Source organism: Tinamus guttatus, unplaced genomic scaffold, assembly GCF_059628265.1.
Source record: "Tinamus guttatus ecotype Peru unplaced genomic scaffold, ASM5962826v1 Tinamus_guttatus_pri_ptg000459l, whole genome shotgun sequence".
Taxonomy (NCBI): Eukaryota; Metazoa; Chordata; class Aves; order Tinamiformes; family Tinamidae; genus Tinamus; species Tinamus guttatus.
Genome location: NW_028288993.1, coordinates 7,289,727 through 7,311,717, shown reverse-complemented (window position 1 = coordinate 7,311,717; position 21,991 = coordinate 7,289,727). Strand labels below are relative to the sequence as shown.

At 43.7% G+C, this 21,991-nt stretch overlaps 1 protein-coding gene across 1 annotated transcript in view; it reads right to left on the bottom strand.

The window, feature by feature from the left end:
• The window catches only part of GALNT9 (polypeptide N-acetylgalactosaminyltransferase 9), a 126,305-nt gene extending 105,759 nt beyond the window's left edge, over positions 1 to 20,546 (bottom strand). Inside the window, exon 1 of the mRNA XM_088532485.1 lies at positions 20,211 to 20,546. Coding sequence (XP_088388611.1) covers positions 20,211 to 20,451 — 241 coding nt within the window. The 5' untranslated portion in view covers positions 20,452 to 20,546. The remainder of the gene's footprint in view (positions 1 to 20,210) is intronic.
• Positions 20,547 to 21,991: the final 1,445 nt, after the last annotated feature.

The following is a 21,991-nucleotide window of genomic DNA, read 5'->3' as shown; positions in this document are numbered from 1 at the left end:
GAGACCTCCTATTTTTCACTATAAATCCCATTACAATAGGAAAATTACTGAATAGATTTATGTGAGAAACCACAGTAAAGGCAAGAGCAAACTACATCTGTGATTATTTTAGTGTTAGCTTTTTATTTGCAACACAATTACAGGCAGCTGTAAATCAGGTGCAGCCAGGGCTCTCAGACATCATTAACCTTTTGCCAATTTGAAATAAAACAAGTAATTGAGAATAATTATTTACCTGCATTCAGAGCACAGGTTTGCTCTTAGCCTTTCCCTGGCTTTCCTGATAACTCTGGGCAGCCCCTGGCTCCACTGGCAGCTTTGGGATTGCAGCTTCAGCCATCGCAGAGGGATCAGGGACAGGCACAGCCGTAACAAGGACAGCTCCACCACCAACTTGGACCACCAACTGGTCCAGCACTTGGCAGCTCCACCACCAACTTGGCAAGGCCACCAACTTCCCTAGCACAGCAGCAGCAAAAAGCCTCTGCCTCCCTCTCTATCCTGGTCTTACCCCTTGAGCTCCAGAAGGGATCCAAAGCCAGACCCCTGAACCTCATCTGCCTTTTACTGAAAGCATCAGAAAGAGCTCCACAAAAGTCTCCTGGTTTTGCCCAGAATTCAGGGAGGGTAACACCTCTGCATGGACTGACAAAACTGACTTCTGGCATTTCCATTTAAAATTTTCAAATGAAAAAGCAGTTTACAAATTCTAGGGGTTCCATAACACATTTTACATGTCATTTACAGGGATTTTTTAAATCTAGTTCTGTACAAAACCGGAATGCAAGACAAAAATGTAAACCACTGCTTCTGAAAGCAGGCACTAAAGCAGTTGCATCGATGAATCAGTCCAATGGCCATATGATGCAAATTTTATCTTGCACTGTTGTGACCAGAAACTAATGAAGGTATGACCAATTATTATCTACGTAGGCATGGAGGAAAAAGGTGGCCTTCCTCCTTTGAGGACTGACCACACAGGTTAGAGTGAAGAGGTGCACAAGGGAAGCAGCTAGTTGGAGTAGGAGGAAGAAAGAGCAATATAAGCAAGCAGTTCAACATCAAGCAAAAGGTCTCAGCTCACCAGTTGTTTTGCTGTTCTTAGCTGCATTTTGGTAAACCCTAAAAATACCTAAGAGGAGAAAAAAAAATTCAAAATAGGACCTGTTTAAATCAGAGAAGGACTCACCCGTATCTGACCTGCCTTGCCTCGCACCACACACCTCTGACACGCCAGGACGCTGGGGTCAGTTGTTCAATTCAGTACTTGTCCTAGACTCAGTGCTAGAGGGGAGAGACACCCAAAGGAGGCTAAGAGAGGTCCTATGGGGTACAGATGAGCCACACGCTTCTGGTGAGTGAAGAAAGGACCATAGCTAAAGAGCAGCTCTGTGAAATTACTGTCTTGGAGAATGCCTAAATACTGTTTTGTCACACAGATAGAAGCTACTGAATGCATTAATGGCTAAGTACACCAAAATCAAACCTGGAAAAGTAAAAGCATTTTGTTGTTGTAACACAGATTAACAATAGACAGGAGAAAGTCTTATCTGAAACTCGCATTTCAGTAAACTTTGAAAACAGTAGTAAGCAGCATGAGGAAACAGTAGCATGTCTGTCTTAAGATTCAATCTAAATGTTAAACAGAGACAGGCCCTTCTTCAAAGCCCAACTTTCCATCTTCAAAACCTGTTTCTCCCACCACCCCCAGCAATAAACCTATATAACATACAAGATTTGCTGCCCAGAGAATTGATCTGAATTTTGCCCCTACAAAAGGTGTTACCTTCTGAACTAGAGGGAATACTGCATGTGAATGAGGTTTAGTTTCACACACAGCAACATTCACCAAATCACACTCCACAGGGACACAGCCTCCAACGCTCTGCAAAGAGAGTAAAGAACAAAAAAGAACAAAGGCCTGTCCAATTTAAATCACTGCAGCACTTCCACTTATCTGAAATCCAAAGTACAGTCCCATTTTTTATAGTTGTAATCACGTTTGCTGCACCTTTGCTTGAAAGATTTACGTCCCTTACTATCCAGCATCAGAGCCAAGTATCTCAGAAGATAGACCACAGGGAAGACAAACAGTATCCTGTGGTTGGCTCCACTTTTTTTGGAAAAAAAAGTACAGTAACTTCTCTTAAAGTCAAGGCACTTAATGCACAACTTTTTGGCTCTAGGCAGTAGGAAGTGTAGCGCTTTTGTACCTTGACCTTTTGTCTTCAGACTCTTCTGCCTCTTCAAGTGAAAGTCTAAAACAGTCTTACTCAACCTTCATCCACAAATGACTGACAATTCCTTAAGGCATTTATTAATGAGAAGACTGCCGAACGGAGGTGAAGGAGTGAGATGATTTGGCACGTCTCCTGCAGGAGGGCTGTTCCTCTTCTACCTACAGAAGCTAGACAGGCAGAGGCAGTGCAGAAATTACATAGACTGAGACAGATTAACTGGCAAGAAGACTTCTACCTAATCCCTTATGGGTTTTGTTCTATGTTGGTTCTTCTTCCTCTTTAAGATGGTAACATTTCTGGTTGCAGTTATTACTCTGAGGCCTATGAGCTTCTGTCAAGTGTTCAAAAAAGAAATGGAAATTGCCATAAAAACGCCAATGACTATTATCAGCATCTGGGCTAGAAGCTGACCCTTATTCACCCTACACACTCTTGAGTGAATTCTATCCCAGTGAGCTCCCCCTACAGAGACAGCATCATGTGGAGGAAAAGGACACGATTCCTATAGGGAGGTGACCTAGGAAATATGATTTAAAGTCTTTTCTCCAAAACTAACATGATGAAAATGTTTCTGAAATAATTCCTTCTGTGGAGAAGCTTGTAATATACACTCACTGCTCATTCAGGTTATTTTGAGATGATGAAAGATGGCAGATCTGATATACCTGAGACAGGATTCCAGCAGAGAAGACTCGGCACATCTCCTCCTGCCTCCCTAGGGGGAAGGAATCCATGGAGATCTCTGATAAAGTTGTTCCATGACAAACAAAAGGCTCCTGGAGCATGAGCTGGCTAAACGGTGTTTCAAGGCGCGCACAACCATGAAGAGGCCTATGTTTGAACACTGCAGCAACCTTCTCCAAAGGCACTGGTGTTGGAGAGACTTTGCCAGTTGTGACTAACCATTCTGACAGCTGAGTTTGGAGTCACGTAGTGTTTGAGACTTTGAGAAAGAGGAGAGGGATATCTGAGAAACTATGAAGAAAAATGTGTAATGGAGAGCCAGCTGCAGGAGGTGTCACAGGAAAAGCTGCAGTAGCCGCCTTGCAACAACATGGGGAATGACCTTGCCAACCAATGCACAAAAGAGGTTTCATGAGGAGAAAAGAATATACATCCTACTGGGGCCACTTAGCCTCCCGACCTACTGCAACTACCTCTGTGGCACACGCACCACCGCTGCCTTCCTTAGCCCTCACAGGGGCCTGATTTTTCTTCATTGGCTTACCAGACACAATGGCATCGAGCAGCCTCCTTCTCTGGGAACAAAATCCATTAGGGCTTTTTAATTGGAAGAAATGCTAAGTTTTTATGTACAGATAGCTAATATCAAAAGTAATTGCTTTTATAGAATACTCATTTGAAGCTGGTTTCCCCTTGAGGTGAGAAAATGTATTCTAATTACAAAAGATAATTCAGAGGGAAACAAACAGATTGATGACTGTGCAGACCATGTAGAAGAAACTTCACAGACCACAGAAGATGGGAATAGGGGCTCACTCGTGAAGTAAGATCCTGATCCCATGTCTATAGATAATAGGAGAGAATTTCAGACATTTTTTTTAAGCCAAACACAGTTAAAATCAATTTCCATCAGAGCAGGAATCCTTATACTCCCTTTAAATTACAATGGAGAGCTATGCAATGTATTTTAAAACTTAATTTTTACTAACAAAAGACATGCCTCTCTATAGGCACAATTCTAAATCATACATTGGGGATCCCGATTTTTTGTTTTTACTTTCATTTCAATGATTGAGAAAATCATTCACAAAGATCTGTTTGTTTCCTTTAATTAAATAGCTGATACCAAGACTCTTTGGAAGTTTTAAAATCCCAGCTGCTTTGTGCTGGTTAAACATGTAACAGATTTTTCTCTTCAGGGGTATGGAGGAAAGGAGGAAAATTTCTACAGAATCCTCCAGTGATGGCACAAATCTGGAGTGAGGCAGGTGGGAGCTTTAGTATTGCTGCTCAACAGTCCACTAATATTAAAAGGAGACAAAATCTGAGTGTCACCACTTCAGTATTTGGCCTCTGGCAGCAGCCAATACCTTGGGCTTCAGAGGACCCAAAACACAAACCATAAAGCACTGGGCCAATTACTCCCTGCACAGTGCATGGAAGCAGAGTACCCTTCTGAACCCCACAGGCATGCAACTAAAGCCCTGCAGCATAATATTTGATTATCCTCATTATCTTAATGCAGACAGGTAGAAATAGGGCTTAAAACTGCCTAGCTCGCCTTAAAAGCCCAGAAACTAACACTGGATTCAATGGCACCCCACAGGAATGAACTCTCTTATTGTCACGGTCACAGTGTCACCGACTCACAAGAAATGGATCATCTATATCAATATATTAGATTTTCATTAATTTTCCAAGAGAAACAGAGGTGAGAACCTCCAGGGAAAGTGATCAATAACATGATAACAGAACCACTCTAGAGAAAGAATGTGTCAGACACAGAGAAAGGAGGTTTCTCTTTAAAAAGCTCCAAGGGACTTAAGTTAAAACTTTGGGGCTGCTTAATTAGTTTCAGGAAGAAGCTACTCTTAGCCAAGTTAAAGGATTTTCACGTCTTGAATGAGCAGAAATCTTTAAATATGTCAGAATTTTGCTTTTGTGAAGTATAGGAAGGGAACTGAGTGGCTGATCATTGCAGAAAGGAGGATTCTGAACCCAAATCTGACAAGACTAGATACAGAGCCCAAAACTTAAAAGCTGCCCTTGCATGCAATGACATTCTCTGACACTTAAGGCAGAGCTCATTACATATCTCAAACCATTACACATATAGCACATCTGACATAGCCAAGCCTACCAAAGCATTTCCTTTCAGCCTAAGTTTTTCTGCCGCCCCTGTAGGGAGATCCAAAGGGAATGTCACCCTTTGTCCAAGACAAAGCAAGACTCTCCACGTCTCCTACTCAAGCCTCCCTGGTAAGCTCTCAAGGACCACACAAGCCCATTTCCTGCAGCATCCTTCTGCAATCATCTTCCACATTACTTGCAGACATTGACTTGCCTCCCCGCTCACTTATCTGAACAGCCTGCTATTAAACTAGTAATCACACAGGCAGCTTTCCCAGCAACAACGATGCATACAACATTTGCCATTTATATGACTGAAAAGCTCCCTGTTCTTCAACACATTTTATACAAAGGAGGATGATCGTATTAAATCCAGCTGCAACAGCGTCTGCAACTCAAGATCGCACTGTGCTTGAAAGCAAGGTCTTGATTTTCCCTAACTGTGAAAGTAGCTGCTAAATCCATCTCTAGCAATGCAACTACGTTAAAGGGAAAATGTTACACCTACAGTTATCTCTGTCCACTGTTCTCCCTTCCACGCACAGAGAAGGATATGCTGTGTCTATCTTAACCATGACAGGCTCAAATGTTCTGAAACAGGTCCCAGTTGCATCAGAGCAGCGTTGCGCCAGGCGTTTCTCCTTGGACACAGATGGTGGAAGAACTCATCTATCCTAAAGACATGACATTTTGAACACTTCCAACAGATGTCCTTAAGAGCCCATTCCTGACAAAAATCAGTTAATTTGGACATTGGTTTCAACAGGAGCTGCAGGGAGCCCCAAACTCTTCCATTTGCCTTTGACCGCAACATTGCCTTGGAGGCTCTTCACAGGTGACATACTTTGCTTTTGCATCACTACACAGCTCCAAAGCACTCTCACTTCCTTGATGGACTGCCCATTTTACCTCTGCACGAAAGCTATATTTTTCTTGAACTTCTTGTGTGCCTCTTTCAAGCGTATCTTTGACACCTCTCGGGGAGTTTGGCTCAGAAATCTGGTTTGAGGCAGAACCTACATCTCTGCTTTGTTCCTTTCTCTTTCCTTGGCTTCTATTTTCCTGTCTCATGTCAACAGCACCACATCTGCGCCTTGCTTGTCAGTGCCAGGTTGCAGTGTCACCTTCCATCAACCTCTTAATTTGCATATGACAATTTTCTACCAGTGGGACAGGTCAGTCTGCAAACAAACATGGTACATAGAAAAACTACAGCCCAGAACTCATGATCTAAACTAAAATGCCGCCAAGTCAGCAAGTCATGACAGTTTTGAAGCCACAATGGATGAAAACAGTTACTCTGTAGAAGGTCCTTATGGATCCTCAGATTGAGGGCCCTATTTCTAACAGATATTTGGAGGATGTACCAGGACCAGAGGCCAGATGTTCCCCTACTCAGGGCAGACTGCATGCAAAGGGACAGGCTGGTAGGGTCAATTGGACAAATGTGTTGGGGTTTTCCCAAAATCCAGTCCTCCCACCAGCCCATGCTCGTGATAGCAATAAGGGCTGCTCAGGGCCCTCCACTTGTCCCTGCCTTCCTCGGGCCCTATCGCTCCTTGCAGCCCACAGGCAGGCAAAGGGAACACGAGTAATGCAGCACTGATGAGCCAAGAAGGCAAATCTGCTGTTACCACAACTCACAATCTGAAGAAAGAGGTGGATGCATTGCTCAACACATTAAAGGAAAAATAAAAAAGTAACAGAAACTCAGGACATGAATTCTGCTCCAGTCCCTGCAAACCACAACAAGCTGAGCCCACTCAGACCCTCCTGCTCCCACTTACAGTTTAATCTTCAAGGGGTTTCCTTAACAGAAACAGGGAAAAAACCTACTTGCATTTGGAGTGCACTGCTATTGTTTAAGGAAACGTTGAGCCAGGGTTTGGTTTTGTTTCTATAGAGAAAAAAATGCTCCCTCTTGAAATTCATAAAAACCTGTCTAGAAACAAAAGGCCCAATGTCCTGCGGACAGCTTATAACATGTAATTAATCAGGGCTTTGTTAGGGAAACAAAGAGAATTTCGTATCATTTTCTCAAGAGAGAGTAAATCAGAGAATGAATTTTGCAAAAAGAAAGGAGAAATAAGGATAAATAGCAATTGTCAGTGCATTTTAGAAAATAAAGACATAGTATTAGGAAAAATTATTGACACAATGTTTTATTTAAAAGCAGTAATAAAAGCATCGAACATTTTGATTTCTACCCTTTCTGGTTTATTGTTGATATAAAGATAAATTGACTCAGACTTCCAGGAGTAGAAAAGCTATGATCCTCTGTTACAAGCACTTTAAAAAAACAGCACTCCTGTAATGCCTGATCCATTATTAACAAGATTGGCTTCACTGCGTGCTGGGGTTTTTAAGAACTGACTGTGAACTACAGCTAGTTGGGGCTCTGACAAACTCACTTCAAGACAAAGTGGGCTTTGTTTGGCAAAGGGACACATCTGCTAACAGTGCAATTCTTTGATCCACTCACCTGGAGAGGGTTTTTCAAAGCCATCTTAGATAGAGAGAATTCAGACCATATATAAAGGCAAGAGCTGAGCATTAGAAACTCTGGGTCAGTCTTCTCCTATTCACCTTCCACTGGCTGCAATAGTGCTTTATCTGGTTTACACCAAGTTTATGAAAGAAGAATTTCAAGTTTTCTAAGATTCTTTTTTTTCTTCTCTTCAAGCTTTCTGTTATTTTACCAAGAAATTCCGTAAAAGAATGTTCCTACCGCCTCATGTATCTGGATTTGTACTTAGAAATACACTGTAAGATGTTAAATTACACAGTAAAGAGGGAGGTGAAGGCAGTGACAGAAGGTGCCGTTATATGGGAGAAGATGCTTCAGTGAAGAAGCAGGTATGAACCCAAACACGACATCTGAATTCCAAGTCACCCAGATCTGAGCTTGCAGCTCGAGCTCATCTCTCCTCAAGGACATGGGGCAGATGTGCCACCCGGTTCTGCACCTACTTCAGGGCACAGCCAGGCTTCCCCACAAGCAGAAAGGACTTTGCAGCAACAAATGGTCCCAGTGAAAGCCAGTGTGGAGCCCCTGGGCCATGAAGGGTGCCTGATGACATGAGCAGCTGGGCACGCTTCACTCTGCCAAGCACCGAGCATCACGAGGGCGTTTTCTCCGGCCCTTGCATAATTTAATTATTCAGTCACTACTGAAGGGCAATGAGACAAGCTGGTGGGACCCAGCTCTGCCAGTTCAGGAAGCTGCAAATGAAGGCAGCTGTCCTGCAGTCCTGGTGTGGTCTCAGGGAAATGTCATGCTGCTACAGCTATTAAAGAGAGACAAAAGCAGAGAAAATCTGCTTGAGTTAGCATATCTCATCAACCAGCAAAGCAAGCAGAGGAATCAGTATGAAGATCTGAGCTTAGTTCCCTTAAAAGCTAAGGATATAACTTTCATCTTTTTGTTTAAATGAGTAAAAATCGCATTTGTCATTGATGCGAGTTTTAGCCTGGTTTCCTAAGGAAAAGCAGTTTGTGGGATCATGCTGTCTGTATTTGCCTGTCAGTCTGCTTCTCTCTTACAGACCTTCCCCTCACCTCTGCTCATTACATTTGAGGCCGGTGTCTAATTTCAGCCAAAGGTTGGCAGACAGTCAGAGGGCTCCAAAAATCACATTTCTGCAAGTGTCACAGAAGTTGACATCTGGGAAGACAGCGGCATTAAAATGTTCCTGCTGAGAGAAGAGGTTCAGTGAAACCTCAGATACGAGAGAAGCAATGGAGCTATCAGGGACCCCCAAGAATTCACTTCTAAGGCATTGCTTTGTAGCAAAGCAGGCCCTGTCGCTTTTGCTGCTTATGGAACCGAACACTTACTCCTATGAGTTAACTGTATCAATTACTAGGAGTCGAGGTTTGTAATGTTCCTTACATCACTAATGACAACACGACCAGGACAGACTCTGCACAGATGAGCCTGGAGCCAGCACTTCTTGGCTAAACAGAGGACATGCATAGGGAGGGCAGGAGAAGCACAGCTTGCTGACAGGACACTGCAGATGGAGGGCACAGCAAAGACACACCTGGCAGTGAGACCATGCCTCCTGAGCCCCAGGTTTGCATTTCATCTGCTCTCAATGCTTTCCCAGAAGATAGCCCTGGGACTGCTCCTTCAGCCCCAGGGCCCTGTTTTCTCTAAGCTTACACACACTTCTTGCCAGGTGCAATAAGCAATGATGAGAGCCAGGCGAGGTGATAAAACAGAGTGCTTTTAGTTCACGGATTAGGGGACTCCTTAAAGAAATAAAAAAGTATGTCTATGACTTCACTTAAAAACACTTTCCCTATAGAGACACCACATTTAAAAATTTCATAGGGAAATGCCCAACTCGCTAAATTAGCACTTCTCACCTTAGAAACTGAGACACCCAAACTTAGAGATGAAGTGGTATAATTAGAGCAGGAGACACCTCGCCATGGAATTCTGCCTGCTTTTCTGGCAGTTATTAAGAAATGAATCCCTCCTCTGGTCATTTAGTGGGAAAGGTGCTCTTCCCCCCTGTTTTGAAAAGAATGTAGAACAAGGTATAGTCCAAAGCCCACATTTGGCAGGATATCAAACATTTTTCAATGGAATTTGTTTAGGATATGTCAAAATTGTTTCAAACATAATCAACCTCTAGCAGCACAGCCATATGCTAACACTCACAACTATCACAGAGAAGCCATATGCATGCAGTATCACCTATCAAATAGATTAGAGGTGTCTTCTGCAATTCAACAACAAAAAATCACACAATAACTTTTTTTACAAAATAAATTACTTCCCAGGAATATCTGATTTTGGTTTCTGACAGTACAAAAACAGCACACACATCTCAGCACTCACGGCGCATCTCTGAGTCAGCTGGTGTCGATCCTGCACTAGCTGCCCTGCCCTTTGGGCCTGATTTTGATCTTGCTCCTACTGCCATAAATAGACTTTGATGCATTAAAAGAGAGCTTTCATCACTTGAAATTCTGGTCTGGAATGGTTATCAGTAATCCACATTACCATGAATTATCAGTCTCTGCTGCGTGTTCTAGCAGAACAGCCTGTTGCACACCGTGCTGTAGAGATCTCAACCTCTCCCTCAGGCCAGGGCAACCACAGGGTGACACACACAGACCTCAAAGCCAGTTCTCTAATTCCAGGTTTACTTCACCAACGAGAAACTAGTTCAGTTATTAGAATTTCACTACTCTCGTTCTTCCACAGCCTACCCTGTGTCTACAAAACAGCAGCATTTGTTTGCCAACTCCTTGTTGGTACGATGAAGAGCTGAGATATGCCTAAACACCAAATATTGTAACTGCAAACACTCCCCCTGCAATGAGCAGCACCTTCCTCGAGGGCCGTGTCACTGGACCCAGGCCCCTGGGCAGGCTGGCTGCAGAGGCCCTGCTCCAGAGCTAGGCCACGTCTGCATTCTCTCGTGCACTTTTCTCCTTCATTTCTGCATACCTTCTGTTTGTTCTTCTGATTGCACAAGGAACACTTTAAAAATCTCATTTTGTGATTTTTTTAATGCAAAAAAGACAAAAGAACCCACTTATTAGGCAGGCCAGGTTCGCAAAGAATCGAGTAAGAATTTCTTAATTCCCTGAATCTCTCAGAGCTCTCCGCAGTCTGACTTGGGGTTTCACAGGCCTGAAATGGAAATATAGGAATTTGTTGACACTTTCAGAAAACAGAATACTTTACATGTAACACCACTAGACACTGGCATTACGGAAGCAACTTCTGTTCTGGAATTAATCTGCTGTTGAATGAAAATGCACTGAGCCAGATGGATCCGTTTCAGGAGGAGGATCAGCCTGGCACAGGTCTGAATCAAGGATCACTGCTAGTGCCAGCCTGAGGCAGCGCGCGGCTCGGGGCAGCTCCCGACCTGTTCAGATGGACGGCCAAAGAGATTCTCAGGCAGTTCATGTCAAGTGAGCTTGCCAAATATTACACTGAGGATGAGAAATTTCTAATGAAGAGCCACAAATCTTTTCAATTCTCCACACAATAGTAGTATTAAACAAACAAAATACCTACAGCAGGCATGGACAGGGATGCAACTTCTAGCAGGTTCTTCATTTTGGATACAGAAGATCCAAAGTGGGAGAAGACTGGTCACCGAGAAGAAATACACAGGCTGCCAAGTCCCTGCAACCATATCTGAGGTGAGAAGGCTGAATTCACTGATCTGGGTTCAGGGAACCACCAACACAACATGGAAATTATAACACAGGACTACAAATGCGGTTCCCCACTCCCAGGTTAAGCCGGGCTCACATGTGAACCCCTCAAGTGTCCCTTTTCCCAAGCTATACCCCCTCACTGCCAGCTGGGCAGCTCAATATTCATTTTTTAACAGCACAAACACCACCAAGTCCCTTTTACTCCTCTCCCATCTGTTACACGGAGCCACCTGCAAACTATCCTCAGGTGTTAGGATCAGGAGCTCCACGTGGCAAAGCCTTCTTTCCTTTCAGAGGTGTGAGCAGCACCCAGCCCATGCTCAGCACCCCTACCACAGCACCTGCAGCACAGGCACAGCCACGGGGACACGCGAACAGCACCTGCAGGTGACACCAGCACAACAGGTATCCCCATCCCCACCATGGGCAGGCTTGTGTCTGTAGGGAAGCAGTCACCAGTGGCATCAGAAACTGTGCAGCTATCAGTAGCCTCATTTTACACACGGCTAGATGACTAGAAATCTCCCTGACAAAGAATCTATAAAACTACTGCAAATTTTAATCCTGAAGAAGAGTAACCTTTGGGTTATACAATGCTATTTCAATTGGGGATATTTTTAGTCTTATCACTGCCTTCAGTTGAGTATGAGCAGGAAAGAATACAACCAATCTTTTCTACCACACAAAGCTTGCTTGAAAATGTGTTAATATAACAAAAATACATTTTTATTTACAAAAGCTTCACATCCTAGAGGCATCAGAGAGCTGTAGGAAAAAATAAATTCAATTTCAAAAAGGGCAGTGAGGCCCCATTGCTGAATAAAATACAAAACCGGCAAAAAGAATCCAAATGAAAAACAAGCAATTAACCCCATCACCTTAACAAAAATGCCACAGAGACAAAATGAGCAGCAAACTTCCCCAGTCTTGCAGGAGAGGGCTTTCTGCTGGCACGGTGGGCACCTTCCAAGAAAACTGAAAGGGGCTCCTGTGCAACACAGTCCCTTTTGTTGTGGCGATGCTATGGCTCCGTCTAGGCCAGGATGCTGGTCTGAGCTGTGGAGCAAATGTTATTTGGTGAAACTCACTTTTGAATCCCAGTAAGATTCAGCACAAGTTAGGCATCAGTTTGCCCATTGCTGCCAAACTGAGATGCATATGATCATGGGCAGAAGCAGATCTCTAAGGTCAAGGTCAAGGGCTTTTTGCAACATAGGCCTTAACTGAGGGATGGGACACCTGTGTCCACAAGAGCGCAGGGATTGGTGGATGGTTACTATCACTGGAGAACCTGATGGGTGGGATGCGAGAAGAACATGCCAGTTTGCCCCACAGGAGGGACATGCGGTGCTGTGGAAACAGGCCAATCAAGCTCTAAAGAAAGCCTCTTCACAGGCAGGTGGGCACAGCAACACCTGACCTCCTAGTCTGTGCGCTCGATCCTGCGAAACACAAACTGGAGCCAGACAGCACAAAGAGAGAAACAAGCAAAAACTCAGAGGCAGAAACATAAAGCTCATCAGTTCTGTACTAAAAAGGAGAAATCACTCCAAAACCTTCAAGGAGAGAAAAATCCCATTCTCAACCACAATAAACTCCACTGAGTGTGGAGACTCAGCATGAATTCATCTTTATACTACATGCATATCCTCATAACTAGCCAATATACTGTTCATTCTGTGGTAGAAGTAGCTTCATTTGGCCAAGATAAGCACTGGAGTTACTATGCTGATAACTCCTGGCTGTGATGATTCTCCTAGACCAACAGCAGGGATGCATTCGGTCAACAGGCTTCAACAGCACTAATTGCATGGGTGAGCTGGAGCTGAGGAGAACCTGGATCACTGCTGCATGCATAAAAATGAGCAGAGAATCCACCAACTCTATCTGAACAAGGCAGATGGGTACCCTATCCAAGCAGTAAAATGTGTTACTGCCCACACAACTCTGGCAATGACAAAACAGGGGTCAGCCAGGTCTATGGTTTGGTTAAAAAAAAGTGGTGGGTTTGTACCTTACTTGCATTTCTGGCTAAACCAACTATTGCCTGCAACACAGACATGCTTTTTGACAGTTTCTCTCAAGAACAAAGACAGGTAACACACCAATAATCCCAGAGACCAATCCTGCACTTTCTGAGCCTATAAAGTCATGAATGTCCCACTCCAACAAAGAATATCCATGCTACAGGCTCATGCTGCTTCTCTCCTACAGAACTTGCTGGGTAACCAGATGCACCTGTAGTGTGTCTCCAAAACTCCTGCAGAAAAGTCCATATTAAAGAATACACAAGAAGGAAAAGCTATAGGGCAGAAAGACAATTTTCAAATCTACTTGCATCTGCCATGCTGTCTTTAAAAGGTGGGTTGCCTCCACCGACGCAGCTTTCACACACACAGCCATTTCCAAAGCACCTCATGTATGGTTTTTGGAGAAAGGAAGACACAATTCATCAAGACTTCCAATTAAGACTTTGCTGCCTTAGCTTCACGCCCTCAAGGGAAGATTACTTCAGGTCAGGGAGAGGATCTCCGCCTGGTTTTCATTTTCAGACACAGAGGTTCTCTATTTCAGAAGGCAACTTTGATCAACAGGACTACAACAACGCTGGAAGTTGCTCTGCTGCCATTGGCTTCCTGTTATCCAGACCATCACAAGTACTTTTTTCTTTTTTTACCCTTCTTCAGTTCATTGGTTTAAAATAAGTGATGGAAACATCTAGTAAGTGAAACCCCACAAATAATAACAACAGTAAAGTATGCCAAATGTAGTGAGAAGGAGAGACTGAGTGCCCATTAGTAAGGTTAGAAAGGGGCATGAATAAAAGAGAGATTTGTTAAACATGACTCATTTCTGTTCTTTCCTTTCATAAATCTTATTATTTCCTTGGAGAACAGCCATGCATTGAGTGCCTGGAACTGCATTTTTAAACGATGCTGTTGGTTTATCTACAACTTGCCTTAACTTACAGAAAAATCAAGTACACACACACAAAAGAAAAAAAAATATCAAAACCAACCCACCAAACCACCCACAAAGTCTTTAAAGTTAAAGCCATTTTTTTAATCCTCAGATCCTGTCTATTGGATGTGCAAGAACCACAGTGTAGCCCTTCGCTTAAAGAAGACAACATCACATTTGCTTTTCCAATTCTAACATCTGTAAAGTAATGAAAAGAAACTGAATTGGGATACCTACAAAAAGGCAAAAAACCCAACATCACTCTCAGATTTTCTTTCCACCTCTACAAACATTAAATTTAATCCTATATGTTAGAAAGGATCTGAGTTGTGCACAAATGTGATTCTGTGAAATAAGTCACAGAATGGTTGAGGTTGGAAGGGACCTCTAGAGATCGTCTAGTCCAACTGCTCCAGCAGGGACACCTAGAGCACGTGGCAACAGGGTGGCATCCAGGTGGATTTGGAGCTTTTCCAGAGAAGAAGACTCCACAACCTCTCTGGGCAGCCTGTGCCAGGGTTCAGAGATTAAAAAATAATAATAATTTTAAAAAAAAGGATTTTTCCATCAAAATAAGCTTTCTTACCAGCTAGAAAAAGAAAAGGCAGGAACTTTACATAGGAAATGGTTACCAGTACATGAAACACAGAGGACAGGGACAGACTTTAAAACCACTAATGGGCTGCTCGAATGGGGACATATTTCTCATATTTGAATGCAGTTTTGCTCATTTTAAACAAGAGTTTTACCTCCGCTCTCTAGCATATGTTTAGATATTTTCTTCCTAATGTGGCTGAAAAGAGGACAATTGTTTAGGATATTACACTATATTTTTATAGAGTCATTCCAAATATCCGCTCATCAAATCTTCTTAATTTGGGGGGAATAAAGTCCTGACCTTCCTGAAACCACTGATTACGATTTATAGATGCTGTTAACTTTCACTGGGAGAAAACTTCGCCTTATACTAGGCTTTCCTTTTGGCTTCAAGCGCCCAACACCGCCAGCAGCTACAAAAGCAATCTCCTGGGCTTCGCTTCACATCCAAATAACACAGGAGTAGAACCAGACTGCAGGAGTTGCAAATCAATGAACCTCTACAGCTAGAATTCTTGCAAACACTAGAGCGTTTTGCAGACCCAGCCCTTCCCTCAGTTACCTAAATCAAGATTAATGTGGCTAAAGCCACAGTCAACATCAGGTCTTTTGGCCTTCATCACTTTGCAATACAGAAGGTCAGGCCTGTAATAACATTTAGTTACCTCAGCACGAGCAACTGAGCCAGCACAAGGGAGAACACTTGCTCCTGCTTTAGCTTGGCCCCACTTTGCACCTCTTAAAACCCTCAAAGTGAGACTATACGAAGAAACTGCTCACATAAAGAAAACACATAGCTAAGAGCAGTCCCCACAAGTGAGTTGTTGCTTTTTGGGAATTAATATAAACTAATGTTGTCAATGCATGTTAGCATCGCCCCCAATCAAATTAAAAAATTATAACATGAGAATCTGTATGCAGGTATGAAAAGGTGTGGTTGCATTAATGCAAGGCTGGCAGCTACACTTCATCTTCCCCCAGGCACACATGGCTTTACCTCTCATTTCTGCAAAGGAATTACTTGTCAGCTGAAAGTTGCCAACTCTAAAAGCTTCTTTTTGACAAATCTGATGTGGACATTCACATGATTCATTTGCAGCCTGTTCCCAACCCATTTTTCAATATGGAAATTTGGGATCATTTTCAACCAGCCCCCAGCCTATGAAGAATAAACTGCCCTTTTAAAAATACTACTGTACCTTTTAAGTATGCAGATTGCCGAGCTGAATTTTAAATGCAATCACTTTGCTTCCAGTACACTCTAAAAATCAAGAGTAACAGTCTGCATGAATCAGCCCTCACACCTAGGTCCCGCTATTTCCATCATTTTAAGCCTGTGTGCTGCAATTACATGAATTGTCCACTTTTTCCCCAGCCTTCTCCATAAAATGCATATGCAATATAAAACCCATTTATCAAAATGGAAATTGCTGTTGTATTTAATCTTCCTAAAGAGAGCAAAATCAAATTATGATGCGTAAAGAATGGTAATCTGCCAAATTCAAGGGAATATTCCAAACATATTTCTTCACATCTGCAGCAGAACAGGTCAGAGAGGTCTAATATAGAAGACATGGGTAGGAAGACATGATGTGAGCATACATAATGAGAAAATGAAAACTCTCTTAATCTTTGCAGATTGAATGAAATCTAATTACATGCCGTATTGATTGTTGTGTATTACTGGAAAGAGACAGTGAAAAGGGAAAAAGGCAATTACAGTGAAACTGTAGTCTGACCCTTCAATTGCTTCTGGCATGAAAGGTTATCCTCTAGCCGGGGCATCAAAAATTCTTTATTCTTTATTGTAAATCATTAGCCTTAGACTTAGATACAAAACTGATTAGGGGAAAAAATGGAGTCAGTTAGATCTTGTTGATTTTTTCCCTTATTTAAAAAAAAAGAGGGCAAAAAAAAAAAAAAAGACAAAGGAACAAAATACCAAGGTCTTTTGTTATGGCATGTCATTTTGTGAATTGCTACAAAGTCTACCTGGTCTTACCTTCATGTCATCTGGTAATAAGAAATATTCATCAATAGCAAAACCATAGCAAAAATGGAAAAATACACATATTGATTAACTTGATCTCAAATAATTCACTTGTTCAAAAGAAATGTTATATTTGAAATCAAACACTGGCAAGTTATCCAAGGGCTTCATCAGGCAAATTTCACAGCCATGTTTCACTCCTTTCCTTATCCTTTGTATGCTCAACCCACTTACTTCCACCAAAAAGAGCAGCAGCTGTGCATAAAGAAAGCTTTCAAATATTTCAAAAAACATAAAAAATATGTTCAAAAAAACATATTTCAAATATGTTTTTTTCTAAGTTGATCAAAATACAAAACACGAGCCAACTGAAAACTGTTGTTTGGGTGCATGTCTGCACATCCCGGCGCAGATCTATGGCAATTCTTAGTCATTCTATTCTAAAAATTCTGTTTTGCCAGTGATAATTGCAAGGACCAGCTCTCTACTGCCTTTCATATAATATGGCCTTCTGTGCTCTACACATACCTCCGCAGGCACAGTATGCAATTTCTATTCAGTTTATTCCGACTGAAAAGTTAATGAGGTCTCTGGTGATCAGTTTTAGGTTGTCTCCTGATACACTTGTAACATTACTGCTTAAACTTATATTTCCTTACAAAAGGTATGCATTTATTTGATTGCATGAAAGTGCATAGGGGTGGCAGAAACCATGGCAGCTGCAGGACTAGTCCCTCATAGAAGTATCCTGGATCTTTAACAGAGTCCCCGGAAAACATGGGTGAAGTCTTTCCAGTTTAGGAATAACCCACATAGAAGAGAAAAATGGATTAAAAGAACTCTGGGATTTTATAACCAACCGTATAAGGTACTTAATAGGTGGCTCTAAATTTGCTGATCCTAAACTAGAAAGAATCAAAAGCAGAAAATTAAAATACTGATCTAGACAGACCTACTATACCTATAACAGTGGGTCGGACTTCACTTCTTTCAGGTGCCTGCAGGAGGTCTGAGTGTGCAAGGAATTCATATCCCCTAAGAATACAATCTATCTGCCAATAACATTCTCCTCCTTTAAAAGCATTTTTAATGATAATAATAATAATAATAAGTTAACATCCAATAAAAGACTAGATAGGATAATGTCTCAGGAACCTGCCGGACCCTAGGATGAAACAGCAGCTCTGGGGCTAGCCAAATGTTTACCCAACACCAGACTCTCCCTTAGACACTGTACAACACAGTCACAGCCAGGCTCCCTTGGATCCAAACGCTGCCAGAGCAGCATTATGCCCATTAAGTAATGAGTCATGATATTAAAAAGGAATGCCATTGAGCTAAACCCAAACACAGATGCTTGATCCTGATTTCATTTACAGTGATGCAACTGTGATCACTTCCATGGAGCTCCTCCTCCCCCCCCCCCTTTTTTTTTTTTTGAAGGACTTTTTGGTTTTGTTGTCACAGAGTAAAATAAAAAAAATAGATGAAGAGAGGGAGAGAGACAGAAAGCAACTGATGGCAAAATAATTAACCCATGTAAACATACTACAGTGTAATATAAAATAAAACTATATCAGAGAGAAATTCAAAGGAAAGTGAACAAGAAATTTGAATGGTTCAACTTGAAAACATCTCTATATTTTCCCATTTAAGAACTTTCAAGAAGAAAAAACTATCCACAATGCTTATTGTTACCCTTAGGAGCAATGCAGCAGTTACTTAAAATAATACTGTTGTGAAATGCCCTATACATAAAGCTAGTTTAAAGGAGGAAAGCAAAAACAAAACCAAAACCAAACCAGATGGACGTTAAAGAGAACGTGCTGTTTCTGCTAAGCCACAGTCAAACAGTCGCTCCGTGCAATGGTGCCTGCCTAAGGACTCCCATGGACTTGTCCCCTCGATGCTGTGCTGAGACGAACCCAGAGCCAGTAAAATAACCACCCAAAGTCTCACCTATGAACACTGCCAAGGACAAATCAATTTGGGCCAACAAGATCCGTCCAATCCAGCTGCAATGGGCACAGTTTAGAGACTGAGCTATTTCACTAAGAGCATTCTATAGCTACACTGAATTTGGGAGGGGGATTTCCCTCTTAAATCCTGCATTCTTCAAAACTTCTACTAAACATCAGCAGGAAACACAGATGCAGATGCTTTTCCCCTAACTCACGCATATGTATTTATGTGACTGTCACCCACAACCGCCTCTTCTCTGCCCCCCATTTATACACACACGTGTGCATGGGATTGCATGTGAAATGTCTGTTCTATAATACTTGCTGGCACAGACTGCATACTACCATAACGGTCTAAACTGCTTGGATTTATACAGTCATTCAGAAAGTAGTAGGAGGGAATATACTTTATACGAACGCTCAGATTTGTCTGCGTTTGGAGACTGCAGTAGCCTTTATTAAATCAACATTATGAGGAAGAAGATTTTCACAGCCACACTCGAAGCATATTTGGTACACTTAAATATACTTACACGGAAGTTTTATGCGGTGCTAGATGCCAGATGTTACGTTTATATTATAACGTCATGCAAAAGTTCTCTTGCTCGATTTCTTCTTGTCCAAAGCTCTGATGTATTTAATCACACACTTAAACCCCTAACAATTAGCATTCAGAACTTCATGAGTCTTTTCAAATATAACCACACTTGTTTTGAAATATGTGTTTCTACCTGAAAGGCAAGCTATCCTGTAACAACTTCTATGGCTTAGCCTGTTCTAATTACCAAAGAAGCAGCTCTTTGTTGACTTGCCAAGATTTGTAAGGGCTAGTAAATTAGAATTGAAGGTGATAATAAGAAAGTGGTGGTTGCTTCCCCTTCTCCCTGAAGATAATACCAAATTTAAATAGCAAAGTCATTAAAGAAACACGTGGGTGCTGTATTTAACTACAGCATTAAAACCACGTAGTGAAAGAACTGAGTGGAGTGTTTTTAAGGTAATTCTAAGACCAAGTATATGACTACCAGCTGTAAACTAACAACGCATCTGCTATATAAACACACATGCACCCAGGCACTGTTAATCCATCCAGGCAAACCATAAAACCTAGGTTCAGCCCACAGGGACCACAACCAATCCTTGCATCCTCCTCTCCCACTCCTCAGGCTCCCTAACTTCGTGTTTGTTCAGGAAGCCCTGACTTTGCACTGAGTTTGGGGGTGGGGGTGTCACCCACAAGCCCTCTAGCAATACCCTGCCACTGCCAACACCCCCTTTTCCTCTGTTGCAGGCACAGGGTGCAGGCACCCACGGCGTGGGGGCTTCCCTCCCCAGTATATGTGCACCCCAGATGCTCTTCCCCACCCCATGGCACCTCCTCAGGACACTGCACGCAGCAGGACCTGAGCCGTGAGATGCTCTGTGCCCCTCTCTGCCCCAAAGCGGAGCCCCCCGTACCATTGAGCTGGTTGTACACCACTTCCTCCAGGTGGTCCAGGCGCTGCAGGATGGACTCCCTGTCGGCCAGGCTGCCCACCTTGGCGCCGCGGCTCCTGGCGCGGCGCTCCGCGCTCCGCACGATCTGCACCAGCTCCTGCGAGCGGTCCTGGATCCTGCAGTACACGGAGAAGAGGATGATGCCCACGAAGACCAAGATGTTCACCGTCAACAAAGTTTTGATTTTCCGTGCCACCGCCATGGGGCCGCCGCGGCGCCGCAGGGGACGCGTCAGGGCATGGTGGCGCGGAGCTGTCCCTTCAGCACCGCCGCGGCCGCCCGCCGCCCGCGCGGGCCCCGCCGCGGCGGCAGCGCCCGGCCGCGCTGCGCGGCACCGGCGGCAGCATCGGCGGCGAGAGCGGCGGGCGCTGCCGCCGCCGCCTCCTCCCTCCTCCGCTCCGCTCCGCTCGCGTCTCTCCTCCGCCCCGAGCGCAGAGCGCCGGTGCGGAGTGACGTGCTCCGGGGGAGCTCATCTACATGCACGCGGCGGAGCCGCCGCGCCGCCCGCCGGAGCCGCCCCCCGCGCCCGGGGCCGCAGGGGCTGCTCCGAGCGCGCCCGCACACGCGGGCCCCGGGCCCCGCACGCTGCCCCGCGCCGCCCGCGGGAGCCGAGGGGACGGCCCCGCGGCCACAGCCCCGCAGGAGGGGCCCAGGGGCCCCGCAGCCACACGCACAACACGGGCCCGTGATCCCCCACCCGGCACTGACACGACCGGGAGCTCCTCCGGCCAAGAGAGAAGTTCTTGCCAAGCACACGGAGGTGGAGAAAAGCAGCCTAGGTCCTTACGGTCAGACACACACCCAGCCACTGCTGGGGAGCAAACAACAGCCCTGAACTACTTACCTATAGACACAAGGTACACTTCAGGTGGCCCTCCGTTGCATGCCACCTCCCTTTAGATGGCTGCATACCAGACTGTTACACTGGATGGGGGATTTTTACCCCTTGCTCTCTCTCTCTCTCCCTCTCAAATCTCAGGAGCTGCTGAGCTCAAAACCTGCCAAAGTCAGAGCCTCCCTGACTTTTCTCTCCCCTAGAATGGTCTACTCCAGGTCGCCTGTTGTTCAGCCTCTGCAAGGCCCTCAAGGCTGTGGTTGGTGCATCTGCCTTGGAGGAACACTGTCCTTCTCCTTGGGGCATCACCTTGGACCTTGCACTGTGGGGGGCAGCAGGGCAGCACAAGCCCCAATTACAATTTCATCATTATCTAATCTCCTCCCCAGCAAGAGAGGCAGCTTCATCTCTTGCACAGAAATACATCTCTAACATCTGCATAAGATTTGGTTGCTTTCAGCAGCACTGTTTATTCTTAAATACAGTCAATTGTCAAATGATGCTTAAATGCAAGGTCAGATTTTCTTTCACTGAAGTAGTAATAAAACTCCACAGAAATTTTCAGCAGAAGCAGCTCTGAACCTGCAATTTTCTATTGTTTTGAATGTTTCAGTAGCATTCATGTTGCAAATCTATCATAGTATTATATTTTCCTAGAAAATATCAATTTGATTTAAGAAAATGTATTGAACTAATACTCAAGTGTAGATTATTAGATGTCTCCATAGCATTTAATATATTATAGCAACACCTGCTGGTCTTGATATGGTTAAGAGCCTATTAGACCAGAATTTCCATTGTAAACGCAAGTTTACAAGCTGGCTGCAAGAATTCAGTTTGGATCCCGACACGCTAGTTTGCAAGTTATCCAGGAGTTGAAAAAACACCATCAACTATAGCAGAGAGT